The sequence below is a fragment of the Taudactylus pleione genome, unplaced genomic scaffold (assembly GCF_031769625.1).
Source record: "Taudactylus pleione unplaced genomic scaffold, aTauple2 ptg000063l, whole genome shotgun sequence".
NCBI lineage: Eukaryota > Metazoa > Chordata > Amphibia > Anura > Myobatrachidae > Taudactylus > Taudactylus pleione.
Window position 1 is genome coordinate 1,210,979 of NW_028284465.1, and position 24,096 is coordinate 1,235,074.

General features: G+C 39.3%; 1 protein-coding gene across 1 annotated transcript; it reads left to right on the forward strand.

The window, feature by feature from the left end:
• Positions 1–1,959: 1,959 nt before the first annotated feature.
• On the forward strand, positions 1,960–2,886 carry LOC148534840 (taste receptor type 2 member 40-like). The gene has a single exon (XM_088465700.1). The coding sequence runs from the start codon at positions 1,960–1,962 to the stop codon at positions 2,884–2,886; it is 927 nt and encodes a 308-aa protein (XP_088321826.1).
• Positions 2,887–24,096: the final 21,210 nt, after the last annotated feature.

The window sequence follows — 24,096 nt, forward strand, 5'->3', positions numbered from 1 at the left end:
CTCCTCAGCTTCGCCCCACAACACCGGTAATGTCAGTTTAACTGTTTCCTCTGTCTCCTATGCTGGCTATCTGGGTCACCATTACTGGCTTGGCTCACACCCTCACAGAGTCCCATTATAAAGTGCACACAGAAATACATTGACATTTTATACACAGCAATACATTTACACATTTATAAAATACACAATAGTCCATATCCTCTATATCTAAATCAAACTAATGCCTGTCCCTTATACAAGCAGTATTAAATACGTTCAAAATATATGTTACACTGACTCTACCTCAGCATGTGTAATACAGTATAGAACACTGGGACTTTGGGGTTTATGTACTAAGCCTTGTAGAAAGATAAAGTGTCAACCAATCAGCTCCTAACTGTCACTTTACAGGCTGTGTTTGAAAAATGACAGGAGCTGATTTATTGGTTCTTTATCTCTCTCCAATGCTTAGTACATATATCCCTCAGTGAGCTGTGTGAGGTGACTGTCCTTCCTACCTCCCATTTACTGTATTCTGTATTGGCAATATCAATGGGGTCTTGGAGGTAGAGATTTTTCATAAACAGTCTTTAGGATACTCAAAATATTCTCACCACTATGACACAGCTGACTAGCATCAGGCTTATAGATCACATAATTGCACTAGATCTGTCACCCTGCAGTAGATTGGAGAATCCAGGTACTGTATCCATTCTTGGTTCCATGGCAGTAAAATCTACATCACCTTGCAATAACTCAAAAATAAAGAACAGTGTTTGTATAGAGGAGACTTTGAACCATATAATTATAAAAAGGATGTAGTCAGCATTCCGGCATGTGGAATGCCAACTGTCAAAATACAGGCGCCGGAATCCTGAAGGTAAGTAACGGGTGTCAGGGATCTGTGAAGTTTGTGAAAACACAGTTTGTTCTTCACTCTTAGGCCCGTATTCAATTTGAGCTGAGCCGCGATAATTTGACGCGGGCCGGACTTAACGCTGCCTTCGCCTGTTTTGTAGGCGTTAAAGTATTGCGCGTGCCCGTGTATCCCCATATTCAATTTGAAAGTAGGTAGATTTTAAACAGCAATTAATACGTAAATAACTATTAAAAAGGTATCCAGTCACAATCCTGACAGTCGGGATGACAGTGCTTAGAATTCCAACCCCGGAATTCCAACACCTGTCAAAATCCCGGCATCGGCATCCCAACGGTAAGTACTGGGGTTAGGGTTAATCTTAGGCACTAAGGGGGGAAGATTAGGTTTAGGGTGTGGGGAGGGTGAGGTTAGGTTTAGGCACAAAGAAGGGAGTACTAGGGTTAGGGGTAGAGATAAGGGGAGGCTTATGATACTGACTGACAAGTGTCAGTATCCTAACCCTGTTGGGATTCTGACCACCGGGATCCCAAGTGCTGGTATTTTGTACCCAACCCATTAAAAATAGGCTAGAAATATTGTACCATAACTGTGAAATGATATATTTTACATTAGAATTAGACACACAAAATATATATTATGCAGTTTAGTTGCATTTATACATCTCCAGAGATTTCATTCACAGGTGTGAAGGGTCAGAGTTCATACTGAAATTCATTAAATGCAAACATGATGTCATCATTTTTATCGGCAGTTGACTTTATTATAAACTATGGTATTAAATAAATTACCAATTATGTAGCTGAAATGCATACACAAACACTAGGAGATTGCTACTGGAGGCACAAAGAAACAAATATCATACACATATTGTATTGCTTTAAAGTATCTTATTTAACTACTGTATGCAAATGTTCAAATGTAACGAAGACAGTGAACTAGCTATTTGCAGACTGATAGCCAAATGTCATGCAAAACATAAAGTAAACAGCCCTACTGTATATTTATTATTAACTTGGTATAATTACATGTCACACCTCAGATCAGACGGTGGTTAGGAAAAATCAGATGCTCTGACAAACATATTATTTTATAAAGAAAATATGAATTGTGCAAGTTTTAATCTGTTAACAACGGCATTTTGCACTGTGGCATCTATCGGATTACTTCTCAATGCCTGTATTGTGACAAATGTCTCCATTTGGTGGCTGAAAGGTCAAACTCTTCGAACCATTGACATTATTATGGGCAGCCTTGGAGTGGTGAGGATCATTCTTCTCATTTCTGGTTTAATGGAGAGAGTGAGGATGATTTTAACACTATCATTTGCTTCAGATAATGTTTCTAAATATTTTGCCACCACAACAATGTTTGTGACATTCTGCAGCCTGTGGTGGGGCACCATACTCTGCATCTTCTACTGCGTGAAGATCACAAACTACAGCAGCAGATTATTCATGAGACTTAAGATGAACATCTCCAGGATGATCCCCTGGCTGCTCCTGACATCACTGCTGGTGTCTTTTCTTTCCAGTCTGCCCAACTTATGGCTCATGTACTCAGTACACTTTGTGAATTCTACCCATGACAGTAACAGCTCTAGCATTGGATATGCAACTGTGGAAATAAGTTTTGAAAATATGTTAATAGTTTTATTCACAGGATCCCTCGTACCGTTCCTCACATTCTGTGCAGCCAATTGTCTTCTTATTGTATCACTCCTGAAACACACCAGGAGCAGCAAAAATTCAGGGTTCACTAATATCCAACTAGATGCCCACATAAGTGCAATTAGAAATATGATCTCTTTTCTGTTCTTTTATACTTTGTATTTTATAAGTTCAAACTTGATTGTTGTTGGCTACAAATCAAGAAATTCTTCTTATGTTCTAATATGTAGTACGTGTGCCTCAGCCTACCCAACCGTGCACTCTGTTGTGCTAATAGCAAGCAATGCCAGACTGAAGCGCTCTCTTCTTGCTGCTCTGCGCTGTGCGGGCTCCAGAAATCCAAATGACCAAATGGTATAATAACGCTGTGTTGTTTCACATATTGTCTTCAAGCTGCAAAGTAAACATAAGCTCTAATTTTGCTTGAAATGTGACTGCAACTACTGCATGGTGTAACTAAGTTAAATGTGTTTGTTTCTTTGAATTTAGTTTCTATATAAAACAAAATACGGTCAGTAATTTCTTTACTGTTTAAAATATTTTTAAATACACTTTACAAATGATTTATTACAATTTAACAATTATAATTATATGACAGTTTATACGATATTTTTGTTTTGATTATTTTTTAAATTTTTGGTGTTTAGATCGGTTGGCATTGGTAAATAACTTTATTTACTTATTTTTTTGTTTTTTTGTCTTATATAATCTGTGCCCCATACTAAGGCTATGTTAATAGTGCCTTATATTTATTATGTATTATTCATGTGAACATTTGTATTTTAGTTTGTGCTATATTTGGTGATTAGTCTGGGATGCTAATAATGACCCTAGATACAGTAGGTTATAAGCCCTTTTTAAACTTCACCTTTTTATTAAACTAAATAACTATGATGACATCTGTGTTGACACTGTTCATCTATTGCATTTGCTACTGTGTGCTTTAAGACCTCCTTCCGGCTTGCAGTCCACAGTGGAACACGGAGCTGTGTTTAGGGTAGGTTAGGGTTAGGCACTAAGGGGGAAGGTTAGGTTTAGGCACTAGGAGGGCAGGGTTAGGGGTATGTAGAGGGTTAGGACACTGACCAACAGGTGTCAGTGTCCTAACCCTTTTGGGATGCCGGAATCTGGATTCTGACAGTGGGGTTCCGGCATCCCATACCCAACCCCCTATGTTATTGTTACACTATGGTGTTAAGTAATGCCCACTGCAGACATTGTTTCTCCTAATATTTTACATATGTTAATTTTTGTTTTGAGGGTGTAGCTAAATTATTAGCATGGGTATATATTAGGGACTGGGTTTCCCTTCATTGATATCTTGACAAAGGTTCAAATTAGGACTGAAACACTGATAACCTACTCTGCTCGATGAGTAAATAAATATTGCTGCTCTGCTCAAGTCTGGTGAGTGCACCTGTTTAATATCTCTATATTTTGACCTTGCTTCTTGATCCACCTGAGTGTGGACTTGGCTATTTCTAACTATATTTGGGTGAGCGTTCCTAAAGATTGCCCATCTATGCTGTGGCAGTTCCTGGGAGAGAGGGGGGAAAGTTTAGGGGGAGGCACAACTGCATCAGGGAGCTCAGACTGTTGTTGGCTGGGGAGAGTATCGGGGGAGCTGCTAGTCCTTGGCTTGTGCTGCAGATGGTTATGAAGAAATCAGTTGCTCTGACAATAGTACTTTATCCATGATTTTTTCCATTTTATTTTATTTGAATGAAGTAACAAAGAACACAGTGACAATAACAATATAGGAAAAGCATTACGCAAATCAGCATACAACAATGCTTTTATGTACATGGTAAGTCCAGTCAAAAGTTTCCCATAGAGTAATGTAGAAAGAAAACCTTAGCTAAACATTTTTTTCAATTTTTTGAAGGAGAAAATAACAGAAGAAAAAGAAAATTGGGGGGATAATAAAAAGAAGGAAAAACGGAGGGATAGATATGTTCCTACTTTACATGTGGGGGTATTGGGCTGGGTTTGATCTAGAAATAATTGACACAATTTTGAATCAACATAAATCTGATGCAAAGTCAGGCATTAATTCTCCAGTATACTAAAAAAGTACAATATATATCTATGTACAATATAAAGGTAGTATAACTCAAATAAAAGTATCCCATTCAGAGTTTTATGGAGCTTGGTCTCAAAGTTGACTCAAAAAGTAACACTTTGTGGACTCAAACACCTAACAGAAATCCATTTTTAAATTTAACAGCCCTAGAAAAAATCAATAAAGTATCCAATGTGTAGAAGGACTGGGAGAGGGGCCTAAATTAGAATGGAATATAACTGAGCTCTGTGATGTATGACATATTTATCTATAAGTTAAGAGAAGCGGCATAACATGCCACCAGGGTCAAAAATATATCTAATGTACACTTCTCCACTTCTCTCTCCAGTGGAGATAGCATGCCTTTATAGGGATGGTGGGAATATCAGGTTGCCCCAAAGGGGAGTATGTTTAGAAGTATTATGGGGTAAATCAAGCCTCTTATGTATTTATTACTATATTATTATTATTATTATTATCTTTTATTAATATGGCAGCACAAGGGTTCTGCAGCACCTTAAAAAGTACATAAACAAACAAGTGAACAAGTAATCAGTACCTTACAGTGCAGGACAAGGACATGGTTTATAAACATTGCTGGATTAGCGATCATAACACTCACAATAAGCAGCAGGGTGTCAGCAACCAAGTGTTAGGTGCCGTAGTGGGGAGAAAGGAGTAGATGAAAGTATAAGCAATGATAAGCACATGCAGATAGAGTGCCTTGCTCATGAGATGTTGCATTCTAATGGGTAGAGGAAGACAAACAGAAGTGACACAGATGAGAGCAGTCAGGGAGGAAGGAGCATGTAGCAGCGGGTTAGGATGAGAGCTGTAAGGCTTTGAGGAAGGAGTGGGTCTTGAGAGCCCATTGAAGATGTATAGAGAGGTGGAGAGTCTGATAGAGAGAGTGAGAGAGTTAAAGTGGTAGGGAGCAGCACAGGCAAACTCTTGGAGATGAGAGTGGTAGAAAATAATCAGTTGGCAGGAGAGGCGGCGTGCATTTGTTGAGCAAGGTGGGCAGGTGAGAGTGTGAAGGGAGATGAGGTCAGAGATGTAAATGGGAGATGAATAGGTGAGGGTGTATTTGTCTCCAGGCTGTACATGTATCTACCAGAAGGACATCATTTTGATGGGGAAGGATGATTCTGTGTTTAAGGCACATATAGAAGTGCAGCTGGGCAATAGGGATAAAATAATGCCTCTTCCAAATGATTATTAGTGAAATGACTAGAACATAAAATCCAACCTGAAACATAGCTGCATGAGTAAAGGCCAGTATACCAGGGAAGTCCAGGACACCCACAGATTTGGGTAACGACAGACAGGGCCAAGCTTTGTGCAGTTATTTTACCCTGACAGTCAAGAGAAAGAAAAGCACTAGCACAACTGGAAGCAATCCTTCTGAGTGACACTGATGGCAAACATCTGGATACAGTAAGTCAGTTTGGGAAATACTGTAGTGTGTTCTTAATGATGGCCAACTTACCCAGCAAAGAACGTGGCCAGTTCTTCCAAGTATGAAGTTGAGTTCAAATTCTGTTAGGAATGGGGGTAAAATTATTGTTATATAAATGAGTCAACTGAGAGGGTTCTGTACATAAACTTCTCGAAAATGTAAAGCATCGTGGACAACATGAAATTGAATAGAAAGATTGTCACATCTGTGGTTAGATGTGACTGGGAGCAGGCTTGGATAACTAAAGAGGAATTCACAAACCTGGGTGACTGGACCCAGGTCTTTCTCATAGAGGAACAGGAGGTAGATATGATGAATGTGATGTCAAAAGGAACCAATGAAGTAACCACTAGACCATGATAATAGTCCACAAGTGTAGATGACTTGATATTAATAGTAAAAGTCCATAGAAGAATATACTGGATCAGCATAGACAATCGGTAAGGACCGATGTTGGCACTGGATAGTGACCGATGGTAGAGCTTGATATTGATAGTTGATGAGAAGCGAGGTGAATGCTTGATTGGAATCGATGATAACTTTATTAATGATGTTCGGTAAGAACAGATGTTGGAACTTGAAAGGAATTAATGATAACTTTATTAGAGATGGTCAATAGGAACCGATGTAGGTAGAAATCGATGATTTTATTAGAGATGATCGGTTAGAACCGATGTTGATAGGAATTGATGAAGACTTTATTAAAGATGCTCGGTAGGAACCGATGTTGATTGAGAGATAATTCTCAATGAGGTAACCAAACTCCATTGTTCGAAACTCAGAAAGATACTGTAATTCACAATGTCAAGCCCAGACTGCAGCTTAAGAAATGAGAATACTTCATAATGGCAAGTCCAGACTGCAACAGTCGATGGTGTAGTTGATTGAAGATGAAGATAATCAATTAGGATAGACTGCGCCATTTAGAATAGCAATGGAGGGAGCACAGCACAGGAGATGTTACTTCAGTGGAAGCGATGTTGTACTGGCAGACGTGCTTAGTCCGAGGAAAGAATTTATAGGTCTGGACTCCGGATGATAGGTCGGTACTTTCAGCAGACCCGCAGACCATGCTCTGAGTGGATGATTGAAATCATGTGACAGAGTCCAAGACGGCCTGCATCCTGACTGGAGTGCAGGGATGCGGAACCATACCTATGCCCAGCGGCCGTCCAGATGCAGTGCATGATCCAGGATCTCCTCTGTGCCAGCCAGGATAGACACCACAAAGGTAAATAGTGTGTTTCCACACTAAGGATCATGACAAAAATAAGCAGAGTTACACGAAAGTACAGAGCCATCAGGGAAAATTTGGCAGTATGAGGCAGGAAGAGTGAGGTCCCATCCTGATTTCAGCACATTACTAAAATGATGAAGGAGGTGACCAGGAAACAATGTGAATAATCCCCCAGATAGGCCATCCGGGACAGGCAACTTAAAAAATGTAAGATGTTGAAATACTGCTTCTTCACTTACATGTAGTACAGCTTGTCATGCAATAGTTGGGTTACTATCTCACCTCAGTGTGCCTCCACCCGAGTTGATAAACTTCACTTGGCCAGTGAGTAGGGGGTTGACTTGGGAAACCCCTTCCTACTATATGTGATATGATAGGTCCAATTTAAACTCAAAATACACCAAATACATAAAATAATACTGACAACTGATATAAATTGTATTAGTCTGGACCAACTCAGGTACCTACAGTATGTCCATCTGCAAGAAAATCTTTACTGGGTGAAGTGTACAATACACACTCTATAATGTATAGCAATCACATATCATATATTCAATTAAATTAACAGTATAATCTCTAATGATGTACAATATATATAGTTTCAGGTAATATATGTGAATACTCTCCCACCCACTATAATATACTTAACACTACCACATACACTATACTATAAATTGCAATATACATTTAGGTCCTTCACTGTTTTACAGAAATGCAACTACAGCTTGAGTCTCCCATATCCAAAATGTTTGGGACCAGGGGTATTTTGGATATCGTCATATTCCGTATTTTGGAATATGTGCATACCATAATGAGATCCTGGGAATGGAACACAAATCTAAACACAGAAAGCATTTACTGTATGTTTTATATACACCTTATACACACAGCCTGAAATTTATACAATATTTTTTAATAATTTTGGGCCTTAAAAAAAGTTTGTGTACATTGAACCATCAAAATGCAAAGGTTTCACCATCTCAGTCATGCTAAAATAATTTTGGATTTCAGAATATTCCGTATTTCAGAATATTTGGATATGGGAGACTCAACCTATACTACCTAAAACAATAACTTTGGTATGAGAGTGCACTCAAGTTAGTTGCTCAAGCCCGATCTTACCTATGTTTCTTTTATTTCTATATTCCGGTGCTAAGTTTGGAGTTGAGAATAGATGAGAGTGTGGAGGGGAGCAGTTATGTATAATGTAAAATTTCTCAAAGTCAATAAGTCTAAATAAATACTCCTTTACAAGACCTGTCGGATCCTTTTGATATAAGGGTCAAATGCAATAGGGTGAGAGTTTAGAATATGTCAGAGTTTAGCAGTAACCTCTCACATTGGTCGAGTTTCATCTTCAAGATGGGAAAACATCTGGATGAGAGTTTAAATCGTTATGAGTTTTTAGAGTATAAAAACATGTGAGTTTGCATGTTCTTAGACTCTATTACATTGGGCGAGTTTCCATGTTCTCGGACTCTATTACATTGGGCGAGTTTCCATGTTCTCGGACTATATTACATTTGGCGAGTTTGAAAAGTGTCAGAGGTTACTGCTAAACTCTCACATTTTCTAAACTCTCACCCTATTACATTTGGCCCTTAATGTTTCAGGACAACTAGAAGTAAGTGTGACTTGTAGATATATATTGACAGAAATATTCAACTGAGCTGTTAATCAGATTAGTTTCATTCCACAATATTTAATAGGGATCTGGTTCTATAAAGATGCTGTTGCAGTGTTACAAATACTTGAAAGTAACACTTTTTTAAAAGTTCTCTTCCTGATTAGCCTTTATTCAATTTTAGTATTCATTCCAGAGACAACTGAGCAATGGGCGTTTCTGTCGTTGCCTCTTACTATTTGTTTCTTCTCCTCTCAACTGTAGTGTGATTAGAGAAACCTATTGGGGTGCCAAGGATAGCTTACCCTGATTTTCCACTGGGTCCAGCCTCCTGAGGAAGAGCTTGTTGAGGAACTCACACCCCTGGCAGTTGGTCCTCTCTCCCGGCTCCATGTTACCGCACAGCTGCCACTCCAGATCCATCCCCTGTGCTGACAGTCACCAATCTCCTCTCTAGGCTGCTCTCCTAAAAGCTGTCACCGCAGCTGTCTTTCTCTCCAGAGCTGCACAGAGTTGTGCTCTGCAGCCACTAATCCCCTCTGTTAGCCAGTGCTCTCTCAGCCTCCTCAGCTTCGCCCCACAACACCGGTAATGTCAGTTTAACTGTTTCCTCTGTCTCCTATGCTGGCTATCTGGGTCACCATTACTGGCTTGGCTCACACCCACACAGAGTCCCATTATAAAGTGCACACAGAAATACATTGACATTTTATACACAGCAATACATTTACACATTTATAAAATACACAATAGTCCATATCCTCTATATCTAAATCAAACTAATGCCTATCCCTTATACAAGCAGTATTAAATACGTTCAAAATATATGTTACACTGACTCTACCTCAGCATGTGTAATACAGTATAGAACACTGGGACTTTGGGGTTTATGTACTAAGCCTTGTAGAAAGATAAAGTGTCAACCAATCAGCTCCTAACTGTCACTTTACAGGCTGTGTTTGAAAAATGACAGGAGCTGATTTATTGGTTCTTTATCTCTCTCCAAGGCTTAGTACATAGATCCCTCAGTGAGCTGTGTGAGGTGACTGTCCTTCCTACCTCCCATTTACTGTATTCTGTATTGGCAATATCAATGGGGTCTTGGAGGTAGAGATTTTTCATAAACAGTCTTTAGGATACTCAAAATATTCTCACCACTATGACACAGCTGACTAGCATCAGGCTTATAGATCACATAATTGCACTAGATCTGTCACCCTGCAGTAGATTGGACAATCCAGGTACTGTATCCATTCTTGGTTCCATGGCAGTAAAATCTACATCACCTTGCAATAACTCAAAAATAAAGAACAGTGTTTGTATAGAGGAGACTTTGAACCATATAATTATAAAAAGGATGTAGTCAGCATTCCGGCATGTGGAATGCCAACTGTCAAAATACAGGCGCCGGAATCCTGAAGGTAAGTAACGGGTGTCAGGGATCTGTGAAGTTTGTGAAAACACAGTTTGTTCTTCACTCTTAGGCCCGTATTCAATTTGAGCTGAGCCGCGATAATTTGACGCGGGCCGGACTTAACGCTGCCTTCGCCTGTTTTGTAGGCGTTAAAGTATTGCGCGTGCCCGTGTATCCCCATATTCAATTTGAAAGTAGGTAGATTTTAAACAGCAATTAATACGTAAATAACTATTAAAAAGGTATCCAGTCACAATCCTGACAGTCGGGATGACAGTGCTTAGAATTCCAACCCCGGAATTCCAACACCTGTCAAAATCCCGGCATCGGCATCCCAACGGTAAGTACTGGGGTTAGGGTTAATCTTAGGCACTAAGGGGGGAAGATTAGGTTTAGGGTGTGGGGAGGGTGAGGTTAGGTTTAGGCACAAAGAAGGGAGGACTAGGGTTAGGGGTAGAGATAAGGGGAGGCTTATGATACTGACTGACAAGTGTCAGTATCCTAACCCTGTTGGGATTCTGACCACCGGGATCCCAAGTGCTGGTATTTTGTACCCAACCCATTAAAAATAGGCTAGAAATATTGTACCATAACTGTGAAATGATATATTTTACATTAGAATTAGACACACAAAATATATATTATGCAGTTTAGTTGCATTTATACATCTCCAGAGATTTCATTCACAGGTGTGAAGGGTCAGAGTTCATACTGAAATTCATTAAATGCAAACATGATGTCATCATTTTTATCGGCAGTTGACTTTATTATAAACTATGGTATTAAATAAATTACCAATTATGTAGCTGAAATGCATACACAAACACTAGGAGATTGCTACTGGAGGCACAAAGAAACAAATATCATACACATATTGTATTGCTTTAAAGTATCTTATTTAACTACTGTATGCAAATGTTCAAATGTAACGAAGACAGTGAACTAGCTATTTGCAGACTGATAGCCAAATGTCATGCAAAACATAAAGTAAACAGCCCTACTGTATATTTATTATTAACTTGGTATAATTACATGTCACACCTCAGATCAGACGGTGGTTAGGAAAAATCAGATGCTCTGACAAACATATTATTTTATAAAGAAAATATGAATTGTGCAAGTTTTAATCTGTTAACAACGGCATTTTGCACTGTGGCATCTATCGGATTACTTCTCAATGCCTGTATTGTGACAAATGTCTCCATTTGGTGGCTGAAAGGTCAAACTCTTCGAACCATTGACATTATTATGGGCAGCCTTGGAGTGGTGAGGATCATTCTTCTCATTTCTGGTTTAATGGAGAGAGTGAGGATGATTTTAACACTATCATTTGCTTCAGATAATGTTTCTAAATATTTTGCCACCACAACAATGTTTGTGACATTCTGCAGCCTGTGGTGGGGCACCATACTCTGCATCTTCTACTGCGTGAAGATCACAAACTACAGCAGCAGATTATTCATGAGACTTAAGATGAACATCTCCAGGATGATCCCCTGGCTGCTCCTGACATCACTGCTGGTGTCTTTTCTTTCCAGTCTGCCCAACTTATGGCTCATGTACTCAGTACACTTTGTGAATTCTACCCATGACAGTAACAGCTCTAGCATTGGATATGCAACTGTGGAAATAAGTTTTGAAAATATGTTAATAGTTTTATTCACAGGATCCCTCGTACCGTTCCTCACATTCTGTGCAGCCAATTGTCTTCTTATTGTATCACTCCTGAAACACACCAGGAGCAGCAAAAATTCAGGGTTCACTAATATCCAACTAGATGCCCACATAAGTGCAATTAGAAATATGATCTCTTTTCTGTTCTTTTATACTTTGTATTTTATAAGTTCAAACTTGATTGTTGTTGGCTACAAATCAAGAAATTCTTCTTATGTTCTAATATGCAGTACGTGTGCCTCAGCCTACCCAACCGTGCACTCTGTTGTGCTAATAGCAAGCAATGCCAGACTGAAGCGCTCTCTTCTTGCTGCTCTGCGCTGTGCGGGCTCCAGAAATCCAAATGACCAAATGGTATAATAACGCTGTGTTGTTTCACATATTGTCTTCAAGCTGCAAAGTAAACATAAGCTCTAATTTTGCTTGAAATGTGACTGCAACTACTGCATGGTGTAACTAAGTTAAATGTGTTTGTTTCTTTGAATTTAGTTTCTATATAAAACAAAATACGGTCAGTAATTTCTTTACTGTTTAAAATATTTTTAAATACACTTTACAAATGATTTATTACAATTTAACAATTATAATTATATGACAGTTTATACGATATTTTTGTTTTGATTATTTTTTAAATTTTTGGTGTTTAGATCGGTTGGCATTGGTAAATAACTTTATTTACTTATTTTTTTGTTTTTTTGTCTTATATAATCTGTGCCCCATACTAAGGCTATGTTAATAGTGCCTTATATTTATTATGTATTATTCATGTGAACATTTGTATTTTAGTTTGTGCTATATTTGGTGATTAGTCTGGGATGCTAATAATGACCCTAGATACAGTAGGTTATAAGCCCTTTTTAAACTTCACCTTTTTATTAAACTAAATAACTATGATGACATCTGTGTTGACACTGTTCATCTATTGCATTTGCTACTGTGTGCTTTAAGACCTCCTTCCGGCTTGCAGTCCACAGTGGAACACGGAGCTGTGTTTAGGGGAGGTTAGGGTTAGGCACTAAGGGGGAAGGTTAGGTTTAGGCACTAGGAGGGCAGGGTTAGGGGTATGTAGAGGGTTAGGACACTGACCAACAGGTGTCAGTGTCCTAACCCTTTTGGGATGCTGGAATCTGGATTCTGACAGTGGGGTTCCGGCATCCCATACCCAACCCCCTATGTTATTGTTACACTATGGTGTTAAGTAATGCCCACTGCAGACATTGTTTCTCCTAATATTTTACATATGTTAATTTTTGTTTTGAGGGTGTAGCTAAATTATTAGCATGGGTATATATTAGGGACTGGGTTTCCCTTCATTGATATCTTGACAAAGGTTCAAATTAGGACTGAAACACTGATAACCTACTCTGCTCGATGAGTAAATAAATATTGCTGCTCTGCTCAAGTCTGGTGAGTGCACCTGTTTAATATCTCTATATTTTGACCTTGCTTCTTGATCCACCTGAGTGTGGACTTGGCTATTTCTAACTATATTTGGGTGAGCGTTCCTAAAGATTGCCCATCTATGCTGTGGCAGTTCCTGGGAGAGAGGGGGGAAAGTTTAGGGGGAGGCACAACTGCATCAGGGAGCTCAGACTGTTGTTGGCTGGGGAGAGTATCGGGGGAGCTGCTAGTCCTTGGCTTGTGCTGCAGATGGTTATGAAGAAATCAGTTGCTCTGACAATAGTACTTTATCCATGATTTTTTCCATTTTATTTTATTTGAATGAAGTAACAAAGAACACAGTGACAATAACAATATAGGAAAAGCATTACGCAAATCAGCATACAACAATGCTTTTATGTACATGGTAAGTCCAGTCAAAAGTTTCCCATAGAGTAATGTAGAAAGAAAACCTTAGCTAAACATTTTTTTCAATTTTTTGAAGGAGAAAATAACAGAAGAAAAAGAAAATTGGGGGGATAATAAAAAGAAGGAAAAACGGAGGGATAGATATGTTCCTACTTTACATGTGGGGGTATTGGGCTGGGTTTGATCTAGAAATAATTGACACAATTTTGAATCAACATAAATCTGATGCAAAGTCAGGCATTAATTCTCCAGTATACTAAAAAAGTACAATATATATCTATGTACAATATAAAGGTAGAATAACTCAAATAAAAGTATCCCATTCAGAGTTTTATGGAGCTTGGTCTCAAAGTTGACTCAAAAAGTAACACTTTGTGGACTCAAACACCTAACAGAAATCCATTTTTAAATTTAACAGCCCTAGAAAAAATCAATAAAGTATCCAATGTGTAGAAGGACTGGGAGAGGGGCCTAAATTAGAATGGAATATAACTGAGCTCTGTGATGTATGACATATTTATCTATAAGTTAAGAGAAGCGGCATAACATGCCACCAGGGTCAAAAATATATCTAATGTACACTTCTCCACTTCTCTCTCCAGTGGAGATAGCATGCCTTTATAGGGATGATGGGAATATCAGGTTGCCCCAAAGGGGAGTATGTTTAGAAGTATTATGGGGTAAATCAAGCCTCTTATGTATTTATTACTATATTATTATTATTATTATTATCTTTTATTAATATGGCAGCACAAGGGTTCTGCAGCACCTTAAAAAGTACATAAACAAACAAGTGAACAAGTAATCAGTACCTTACAGTGCAGGACAAGGACATGGTTTATAAACATTGCTGGATTAGCGATCATAACACTCACAATAAGCAGCAGGGTGTCAGCAACCAAGTGTTAGGTGCCGTAGTGGGGAGAAAGGAGTAGATGAAAGTATAAGCAATGATAAGCACATGCAGATAGAGTGCCTTGCTCATGAGATGTTGCATTCTAATGGGTAGAGGAAGACAAACAGAAGTGACACAGATGAGAGCAGTCAGGGAGGAAGGAGCATGTAGCAGCGGGTTAGGATGAGAGCTGTAAGGCTTTGAGGAAGGAGTGGGTCTTGAGAGCCCATTGAAGATGTATAGAGAGGTGGAGAGTCTGATAGAGAGAGTGAGAGAGTTAAAGTGGTAGGGAGCAGCACAGGCAAACTCTTGGAGATGAGAGTGGTAGAAAATAATCAGTTGGCAGGAGAGGCGGCGTGCATTTGTTGAGCAAGGTGGGCAGGTGAGAGTGTGAAGGGAGATGAGGTCAGAGATGTAAATGGGAGATGAATAGGTGAGGGTGTATTTGTCTCCAGGCTGTACATGTATCTACCAGAAGGACATCATTTTGATGGGGAAGGATGATTCTGTGTTTAAGGCACATATAGAAGTGCAGCTGGGCAATAGGGATAAAATAATGCCTCTTCCAAATGATTATTAGTGAAATGACTAGAACATAAAATCCAACCTGAAACATAGCTGCATGAGTAAAGGCCAGTATACCAGGGAAGTCCAGGACACCCACAGATTTGGGTAACGACAGACAGGGCCAAGCTTTGTGCAGTTATTTTACCCTGACAGTCAAGAGAAAGAAAAGCACTAGCACAACTGGAAGCAATCCTTCTGAGTGACACTGATGGCAAACATCTGGATACAGTAAGTCAGTTTGGGAAATACTGTAGTGTGTTCTTAATGATGGCCAACTTACCCAGCAAAGAACGTGGCCAGTTCTTCCAAGTATGAAGTTGAGTTCAAATTCTGTTAGGAATGGGGGTAAAATTATTGTTATATAAATGAGTCAACTGAGAGGGTTCTGTACATAAACTTCTCGAAAATGTAAAGCATCGTGGACAACATGAAATTGAATAGAAAGATTGTCACATCTGTGGTTAGATGTGACTGGGAGCAGGCTTGGATAACTAAAGAGGAATTCACAAACCTGGGTGACTGGACCCAGGTCTTTCTCATAGAGGAACAGGAGGTAGATATGATGAATGTGATGTCAAAAGGAACCAATGAAGGAACCACTAGACCATGATAATAGTCCACAAGTGTAGATGACTTGATATTAATAGTAAAAGTCCATAGAAGAATATACTGGATCAGCATAGACAATCGGTAAGGACCGATGTTGGCACTGGATAGTGACCGATGGTAGAGCTTGATATTGATAGTTGATGAGAAGCGAGGTGAATGCTTGATTGGAATCGATGATAACTTTATTAATGATGTTCGGTAAGAACAGATGTTGGAACTTGAAAGGAATTAATGATAACTTTATTAGAGATGGTCAATAGGAACCGATGTAGGTAGAAATCGATGATTTTATTAGAGATGATCGGTTAGAACCGATGTTGATAGGAATTGATGAAGACTTTATTAAAGATGCTCGGTAGGAACCGATGTTGATATGAATCGATGTTGATTGAGAGATAATTCTCAATGAGGTAACCAAACTCCATTGTTCGAAACTCAGAAAGATACTGTAATTCACAATGTCAAGCCCAGACTGCAGCTTAAGAAATGAGAATACTTCATAATGGCAAGTCCAGACTGCAACAGTCGATGGAGTAGTTGATTGAAGATGAAGATAATCAATTAGGATAGACTGCGCCATTTAGAATAGCAATGGAGGGAGCACAGCACAGGAGATGTTACTTCAGTGGAAGCGATGTTGTACTGGCAGACGTGCTTAGTCCGAGGAAAGAATTTATAGGTCTGGACTCCGGATGATAGGTCAGTACTTTCAGCAGACCCGCAGACCATGCTCTGAGTGGATGATTGAAATCATGTGACAGAGTCCAAGACGGCCTGCATCCTGACTGGAGTGCAGGGATGCGGAACCATACCTATGCCCAGCGGCCGTCCAGATGCAGTGCATGATCCAGGATCTCCTCTGTGCCAGCCAGGATAGACACCACAAAAGTAAATAGTGTGTTTCCACACTAAGGATCATGACAAAAATAAGCAGAGTTACAAGAAAGTACAGAGCCATCAGGGAAAATTTGGCAGTATGAGGCAGGAAGAGTGAGGTCCCATCCTGATTTCAGCACATTACTAAAATGATGAAGGAGGTGACCAGGAAACAATGTGAATAATCCCCCAGATAGGCCATCTGGGACAGGCAACTTAAAAAATGTAAGATGTTGAAATACTGCTTCTTCACTTACATGTAGTACAGCTTGTCATGCAATAGTTGGGTTACTATCTCACCTCAGTGTGCCTCCACCCGAGTTGATAAACTTCACTTGGCCAGTGAGTAGGGGGTTGACTTGGGAAACCCCTTCCTACTATATGTGATATGATAGGTCCAATTTAAACTCAAAATACACCAAATACATAAAATAATACTGACAACTGATATAAATTGTATTAGTCTGGACCAACTCAGGTACCTACAGTATGTCCATCTGCAAGAAAATCTTTACTGGGTGAAGTGTACAATACACACTCTATAATGTATAGCAATCACATATCATATATTCAATTAATTTAACAGTATAATCTCTAATGATGTACAATATATATAGTTTCAGGTAATATATGTGAATACTCTCCCACCCACTATAATATACTTAACACTACCACATACACTATACTATAAATTGCAATATACAGTTAGGTCCTTCACTGTTTTACAGAAATGCAACTACAGCTTGAGTCTCCCATATCCAAAATGTTTGGGACCAGGGGTATTTTGGATATCGTCATATTCCGTATTTTGGAATATGTGCATACCATAATGAGATCCTGGGAATGGAACACAAATCTAAACACAGAAAGCATTTACTGTATGTTTTATATACACCTTATACACACAGCCTGAAATTTATACAATATTTTTTAATAATTTTGTGCCTTAAAAAAAGTTTGTGTACATTGAACCATCAAAATGCAAAGGTTTCACCATCTCAGTCATGCTAAAATAATTTTGGATTTCAGAATATTCCGTATTTCAGAATATTTGGATATGGGAGACTCAACCTATACTACCTAAAACAATAACTTTGGTATGAGAGTGCACTCAAGTTAGTTGCTCAAGCCCGATCTTACCTATGTTTCTTTTATTTCTATATTCCGGTGCTAAGTTTGGAGTTGAGAATAGATGAGAGTGTGGAGGGGAGCAGTTATGTATAATGTAAAATTTCTCAAAGTCAATAAGTCTAAATAAATACTCCTTTACAAGACCTGTCGGATCCTTTTGATATAAGGGTCAAATGCAATAGGGTGAGAGTTTAGAATATGTCAGAGTTTAGCAGTAACCTCTCACATTGGTCGAGTTTCATCTTCAAAATGGGAAAACATCTGGATGAGAGTTTAAATCGTTATGAGTTTTTTGAGTATAAAAACATGTGAGTTTGCATGTTCTCAGAGTCTATTACATTGGGTGAGTTTCCATGTTCTCGGACTCTATTACATTGGGCGAGTTTCCATGTTCTCGGACTATATTACATTGGGCGAGTTTGAAAAGTGTCAGAGGTTACTGCTAAACTCTCACATTTTCTAAACTCTCACCCTATTACATTTGGCCCTTAATGTTTCAGGACAACTAGAAGTAAGTGTGACTTGTAGATATATATTGACAGAAATATTCAACTGAGCTGTTAATAAGATTAGTTTCATTCCACAATATTTAATAGGGATCTGGTTCTATAAAGATGCTGTTGCAGTGTTACAAATACTTGAAAGTAACACTTTTTTAAAAGTTCTCTTCCTGATTAGCCTTTATTCAATTTTAGTATTCATTCCAGAGACAACTGAGCAATGGGCGTTTCTGTCGTTGCCTCTTACTATTTGTTTCTTCTCCTCTCAACTGTAGAGTGATTAGAGAAACCTATTGGGGTGCCAAGGATAGCTTACCCTGATTTTCCGCTGGGTCCAGCCTCCTGAGGAAGAGCTTGTTGAGGAACTCACACCCCTGGCAGTTGGTCCTCTCTCCCGGCTCCATGTTACCGCACAGCTGCCACTCCAGATCCATCCCCTGTGCTGACAGTCACCAATCTCCTCTCTAGGCTGCTCTCCTAAAAGCTGTCACCGCAGCTGTCTTTCTCTCCAGAGCTGCACAGAGTTGTGCTCTGCAGCCACTAATCCCCTCTGTTAGCCAGTGCTCTCTCAGCCTCCTCAGCTTCGCCCCACAACACCGGTAATGTCAGTTTAACTGTTTCCTCTGTCTCCTATGCTGGCTATCTGGGTCACCATTACTGGCTTGGCTCACACCCACACAGAGTCCCATTATAAAGTGCACACAGAAATACATTGACATTTTATACACAGCAATACATTTACACATTTATAAAATACACAATAGTCCATATCCTCTATATCTAAATCAAACTAATGCCTATCCCTTATACAAGCAGTATTAAATACGTTCAAAATATATGTTACACTGACTCTACCTCAGCATGTGTAATACAGTATAGAACACTGGGACTTTGGGGTTTATGTACTAAGCCTTGTAGAAAGATAAAGTGTCAACCAATCAGCTCCTAACTGTCACTTTACAGGCTGTGTTTGAAAAATGACAGGAGCTGATTTATTGGTTCTTTATCTCTCTCCAAGGCTTAGTACATAGATCCCTCAGTGAGCTGTGTGAGGTGGCTGTCCTTCCTAACTCCCATTTACTGTATTCTGTATTGGCAATATCAATGGGGTCTTGGAGGTAGAGATTTTTCATAAACAGTCTTTAGGATACTCAAAATATTCTCACCACTATGACACAGCTGACTAGCATCAGGCTTATAGATCACATAATTGCACTAGATCTGTCACCCTGCAGTAGATTGGACAATCCAGGTACTGTATCCATTCTTGGTTGCATGGCGGTAAAATCTACATCACCTTGCAATAACTCAAAAATAAAGAACAGTGTTTGTATAGAGGAGACTTTGAACCATATAATTATAAAAGGGATGTAGTCAGCATTCCGGCATGTGGAATGCCAACTGTCAAAATACAGGCGCCGGAATCCTGAAGGTAAGTAACGGGTGTCAGGGATCTGTGAAGTTTGTGAAAACACAGTTTGTTCTTCACTCTTAGGCCCGTATTCAATTTGAGCTGAGCCGCGATGATTTGACGCGGGCCGGACTTAACGCTGCCTTCGCCTGTTTTGTAGGCGTTAAAGTATCGCGCGTGCCCGTGTATCCCCATATTCAATTTGAAAGTAGGTAGATTTTAAACAGCAATTAATACGTAAATAACTATTAAAAAGGTATCCAGTCACAATCCTGACAGTCGGGATGACAGTGCTTAGAATTCCAACCCCGGAATTCCAACACCTGTCAAAATCCCGGCATCGGCATCCCAACGGTAAGTACTGGGGTTAGGGTTAATCTTAGGCACTAAGGGGGGAAGATTAGGTTTAGGGTGTGGGGAGGGTGAGGTTAGGTTTAGGCACAAAGAAGGGAGGACTAGGGTTAGGGGTAGAGATAAGGGGAGGCTTATGATACTGACTGACAAGTGTCAGTATCCTAACCCTGTTGGGATTCTGACCACCGGGATCCCAAGTGCTGGTATTTTGTACCCAACTCATTAAAAATAGGCTAGAAATATTGTACCATAACTGTGAAATGATATATTTTACATTAGAATTAGACACACAAAATATATATTATGCAGTTTAGTTGCATTTATACATCTCCAGAGATTTCATTCACAGGTGTGAAGGGTCAGAGTTCATACTGAAATTCATTAAATGCAAACATGATGTCATCATTTTTATCGGCAGTTGACTTTATTATAAACTATGGTATTAAATAAATTACCAATTATGTAGCTGAAATGCATACACAAACACTAGGAGATTGCTACTGGAGGCACAAAGAAACAAATATCATACACATATTGTATTGCTTTAAAGTATCTTATTTAACTACTGTATGCAAATGTTCAAATGTAACGAAGACAGTGAACTAGCTATTTGCAGACTGATAGCCAAATGTCATGCAAAACATAAAGTAAACAGCCCTACTGTATATTTATTATTAACTTGGTATAATTACATGTCACACCTCAGCCTTGGAGTGGTGAGGATCATTCTTCTCATTTCTGGTTTAATGGAGAGAGTGAGGATGATTTTAACACTATCATTTGATTCAGATAATGTTTCTAAATATTTTGCCACCACAACAATGTTTGTGACATTCTGCAGCCTGTGGTGGGGCACCATACTCTGCATCTTCTACTGTGTGAAGATCACAAACTACAGCAGCAGATTATTCATGAGACTTAAGATGAACATCTCCAGGATGATCCCCAGGCTGCTCCTGACATCACTGCTGGTGTCTTTTCTTTCCAGTCTGCCCAACTTATGGCTCATGTACTCAGTACACTTTGTGAATTCTACCCATGACAGTAACAGCTCTAGCATTGGATATGCAACTGTGGAAATAAGTTTTGAAAATATGTTAATAGTTTTATTCACAGGATCCCTCGTACCGTTCCTCACATTCTGTGCAGCCAATTGTCTTCTTATTGTATCACTCCTGAAACACACCAGGAGCAGCAAAAATTCAGGGTTCACTAATATCCAACTAGATGCCCACATAAGTGCAATTAGAAATATGATCTCTTTTCTGTTCTTTTATACTTTGTATTTTATAAGTTCAAACTTGATTGTTGTTGGCTACAAATCAAGAAATTCTTCTTATGTTCTAATATGCAGTACGTGTGCCTCAGCCTACCCAACCGTGCACTCTGTTGTGCTAATAGCCAGCAATGCCAGACTGAAGCGCTCTCTTCTTGCTGCTCTGCGCTGTGCGGGCTCCAGAAATCCAAATGACCAAATGGTATAATAACGCTGTGTTTCACATATTGTCTTCAAGCTGCAAAGTAAACATAAGCTCTAATTTTGCTTGAAATGTGACTGCAACTACTGCATGGTTTAACTAAGTTAAATGTGTTTGTTTCTTTGAATTTAGTTTCTATATAAAACAAAATACGGTCAGTAATTTCACGGAGCTGTGTTTAGGGGAGGTTAGGGTTAGGCACTAAGGGGGAAGGTTAGGTTTAGGCACTAGGAGGGCAGGGTTAGGGGTATGTAGAGGGTTAGGACACTGACCAACAGGTGTCAGTGTCCTAACCCTTTTGGGATGCCGGAATCTGGATTCTGACAGTGGGGTTCCGGCATCCCATACCCAACCCCCTATGTTATTGTTACACTATGGTGTTAAGTAATGCCCACTGCAGACATTGTTTCTCCTAATATTTTACATATGTTAATTTTTGTTTTGAGGGTGTAGCTAAATTATTAGCATGGGTATATATTAGGGACTGGGTTTCCCTTCATTGACATCTTGACAAAGGTTCAAATTAGGACTGAAACACTGATAACCTACTCTGCTCGATGAGTAAATAAATATTGCTGCTCTGCTCAAGTCTGGTGAGTGCACCTGTTTAATATCTCTATATTTTGACCTTGCTTCTTGATCCACCTGAGTGTGGACTTGGCTATTTCTAACTATATTTGGGTGAGCGTTCCTAAAGATTGCCCATCTATGCTGTGGCAGTTCCTGGGAGAGAGGGGGGAAAGTTTAGGGGGAGGCACAACTGCATCAGGGAGCTCAGACTGTTGTTGGCTGGGGAGAGTATCGGGGGAGCTGCTAGTCCTTGGCTTGTGCTGCAGATGGTTATGAAGAAATCAGTTGCTCTGACAATAGTACTTTATCCATGATTTTTTCCATTTTATTTTATTTGAATGAAGTAACAAAGAACACAGTGACAATAACAATATAGGAAAAGCATTACGCAAATCAGCATACAACAATGCTTTTATGTACATGGTAAGTCCAGTCAAAAGTTTCCCATAGAGTAATGTAGAAAGAAAACCTTAGCTAAACATTTTTTTCAATTTTTTGAAGGAGAAAATAACAGAAGAAAAAGAAAATTGGGGGGATAATAAAAAGAAGGAAAAACGGAGGGATAGATATGTTCCTACTTTACATGTGGGGGTATTGGGCTGGGTTTGATCTAGAAATAATTGACACAATTTTGAATCAACATAAATCTGATGCAAAGTCAGGCATTAATTCTCCAGTATACTAAAAAAGTACAATATATATCTATGTACAATATAAAGGTAGTATAACTCAAATAAAAGTATCCCATTCAGAGTTTTATGGAGCTTGGTCTCAAAGTTGACTCAAAAAGTAACACTTTGTGGACTCAAACACCTAACAGAAATCCATTTTTAAATTTAACAGCCCTAGAAAAAATCAATAAAGTATCCAATGTGTAGAAGGACTGGGAGAGGGGCCTAAATTAGAATGGAATATAACTGAGCTCTGTGATGTATGACATATTTATCTATAAGTTAAGAGAAGCGGCATAACATGCCACCAGGGTCAAAAATATATCTAATGTACACTTCTCCACTTCTCTCTCCAGTGGAGATAGCATGCCTTTATAGGGATGGTGGGAATATCAGGTTGCCCCAAAGGGGAGTATGTTTAGAAGTATTATGGGGTAAATCAAGCCTCTTATGTATTTATTACTATATTATTATTATTATTATTATTATCTTTTATTAATATGGCAGCACAAGGGTTCTGCAGCACCTTACAAAGTACATAAACAAACTAGTGAACAAGTAATCAGTACCTTACAGTGCAGGACAAGGACATGGTTTATAAACATTGCTGGATTAGCGATCATAACACTCACAATAAGCAGCAGGGTGTCAGCAACCAAGTGTTAGGTGCCGTAGTGGGGAGAAAGGAGTAGATGAAAGTATAAGCAATGATAAGCACATGCAGATAGAGTGCCTTGCTCATGAGATGTTGCATTCTAATGGGTAGAGGAAGACAAACAGAAGTGACACAGATGAGAGCAGTCAGGGAGGAAGGAGCATGTAGCAGCGGGTTAGGATGAGAGCTGTAAGGCTTTGAGGAAGGAGTGGGTCTTGAGAGCCCATTGAAGATGTATAGAGAGGTGGAGAGTCTGATAGAGAGAGTGAGAGAGTTAAAGTGGTAGGGAGCAGCACAGGCAAACTCTTGGAGATGAGAGTGGTAGAAAATAATCAGTTGGCAGGAGAGGCGGCGTGCATTTGTTGAGCAAGGTGGGCAGGTGAGAGTGTGAAGGTAGATGAGGTCAGAGATGTAAATGGGAGATGAATAGGTGAGGGTGTATTTGTCTCCAGGCTGTACATGTATCTACCAGAAGGACATCATTTTGATGGGGAAGGATGATTCTGTGTTTAAGGCACATATAGAAGTGCAGCTGGGCAATAGGGATAAAATAATGCCTCTTCCAAATGATTAT

Coding starts and splice junctions, on each gene's coding strand:
- LOC148534840 (XM_088465700.1), top strand. CDS start 1,960: ATGAATTGTGCAAGTTTTAATCTGTTAACAACGGCATTTTGCACTGTG.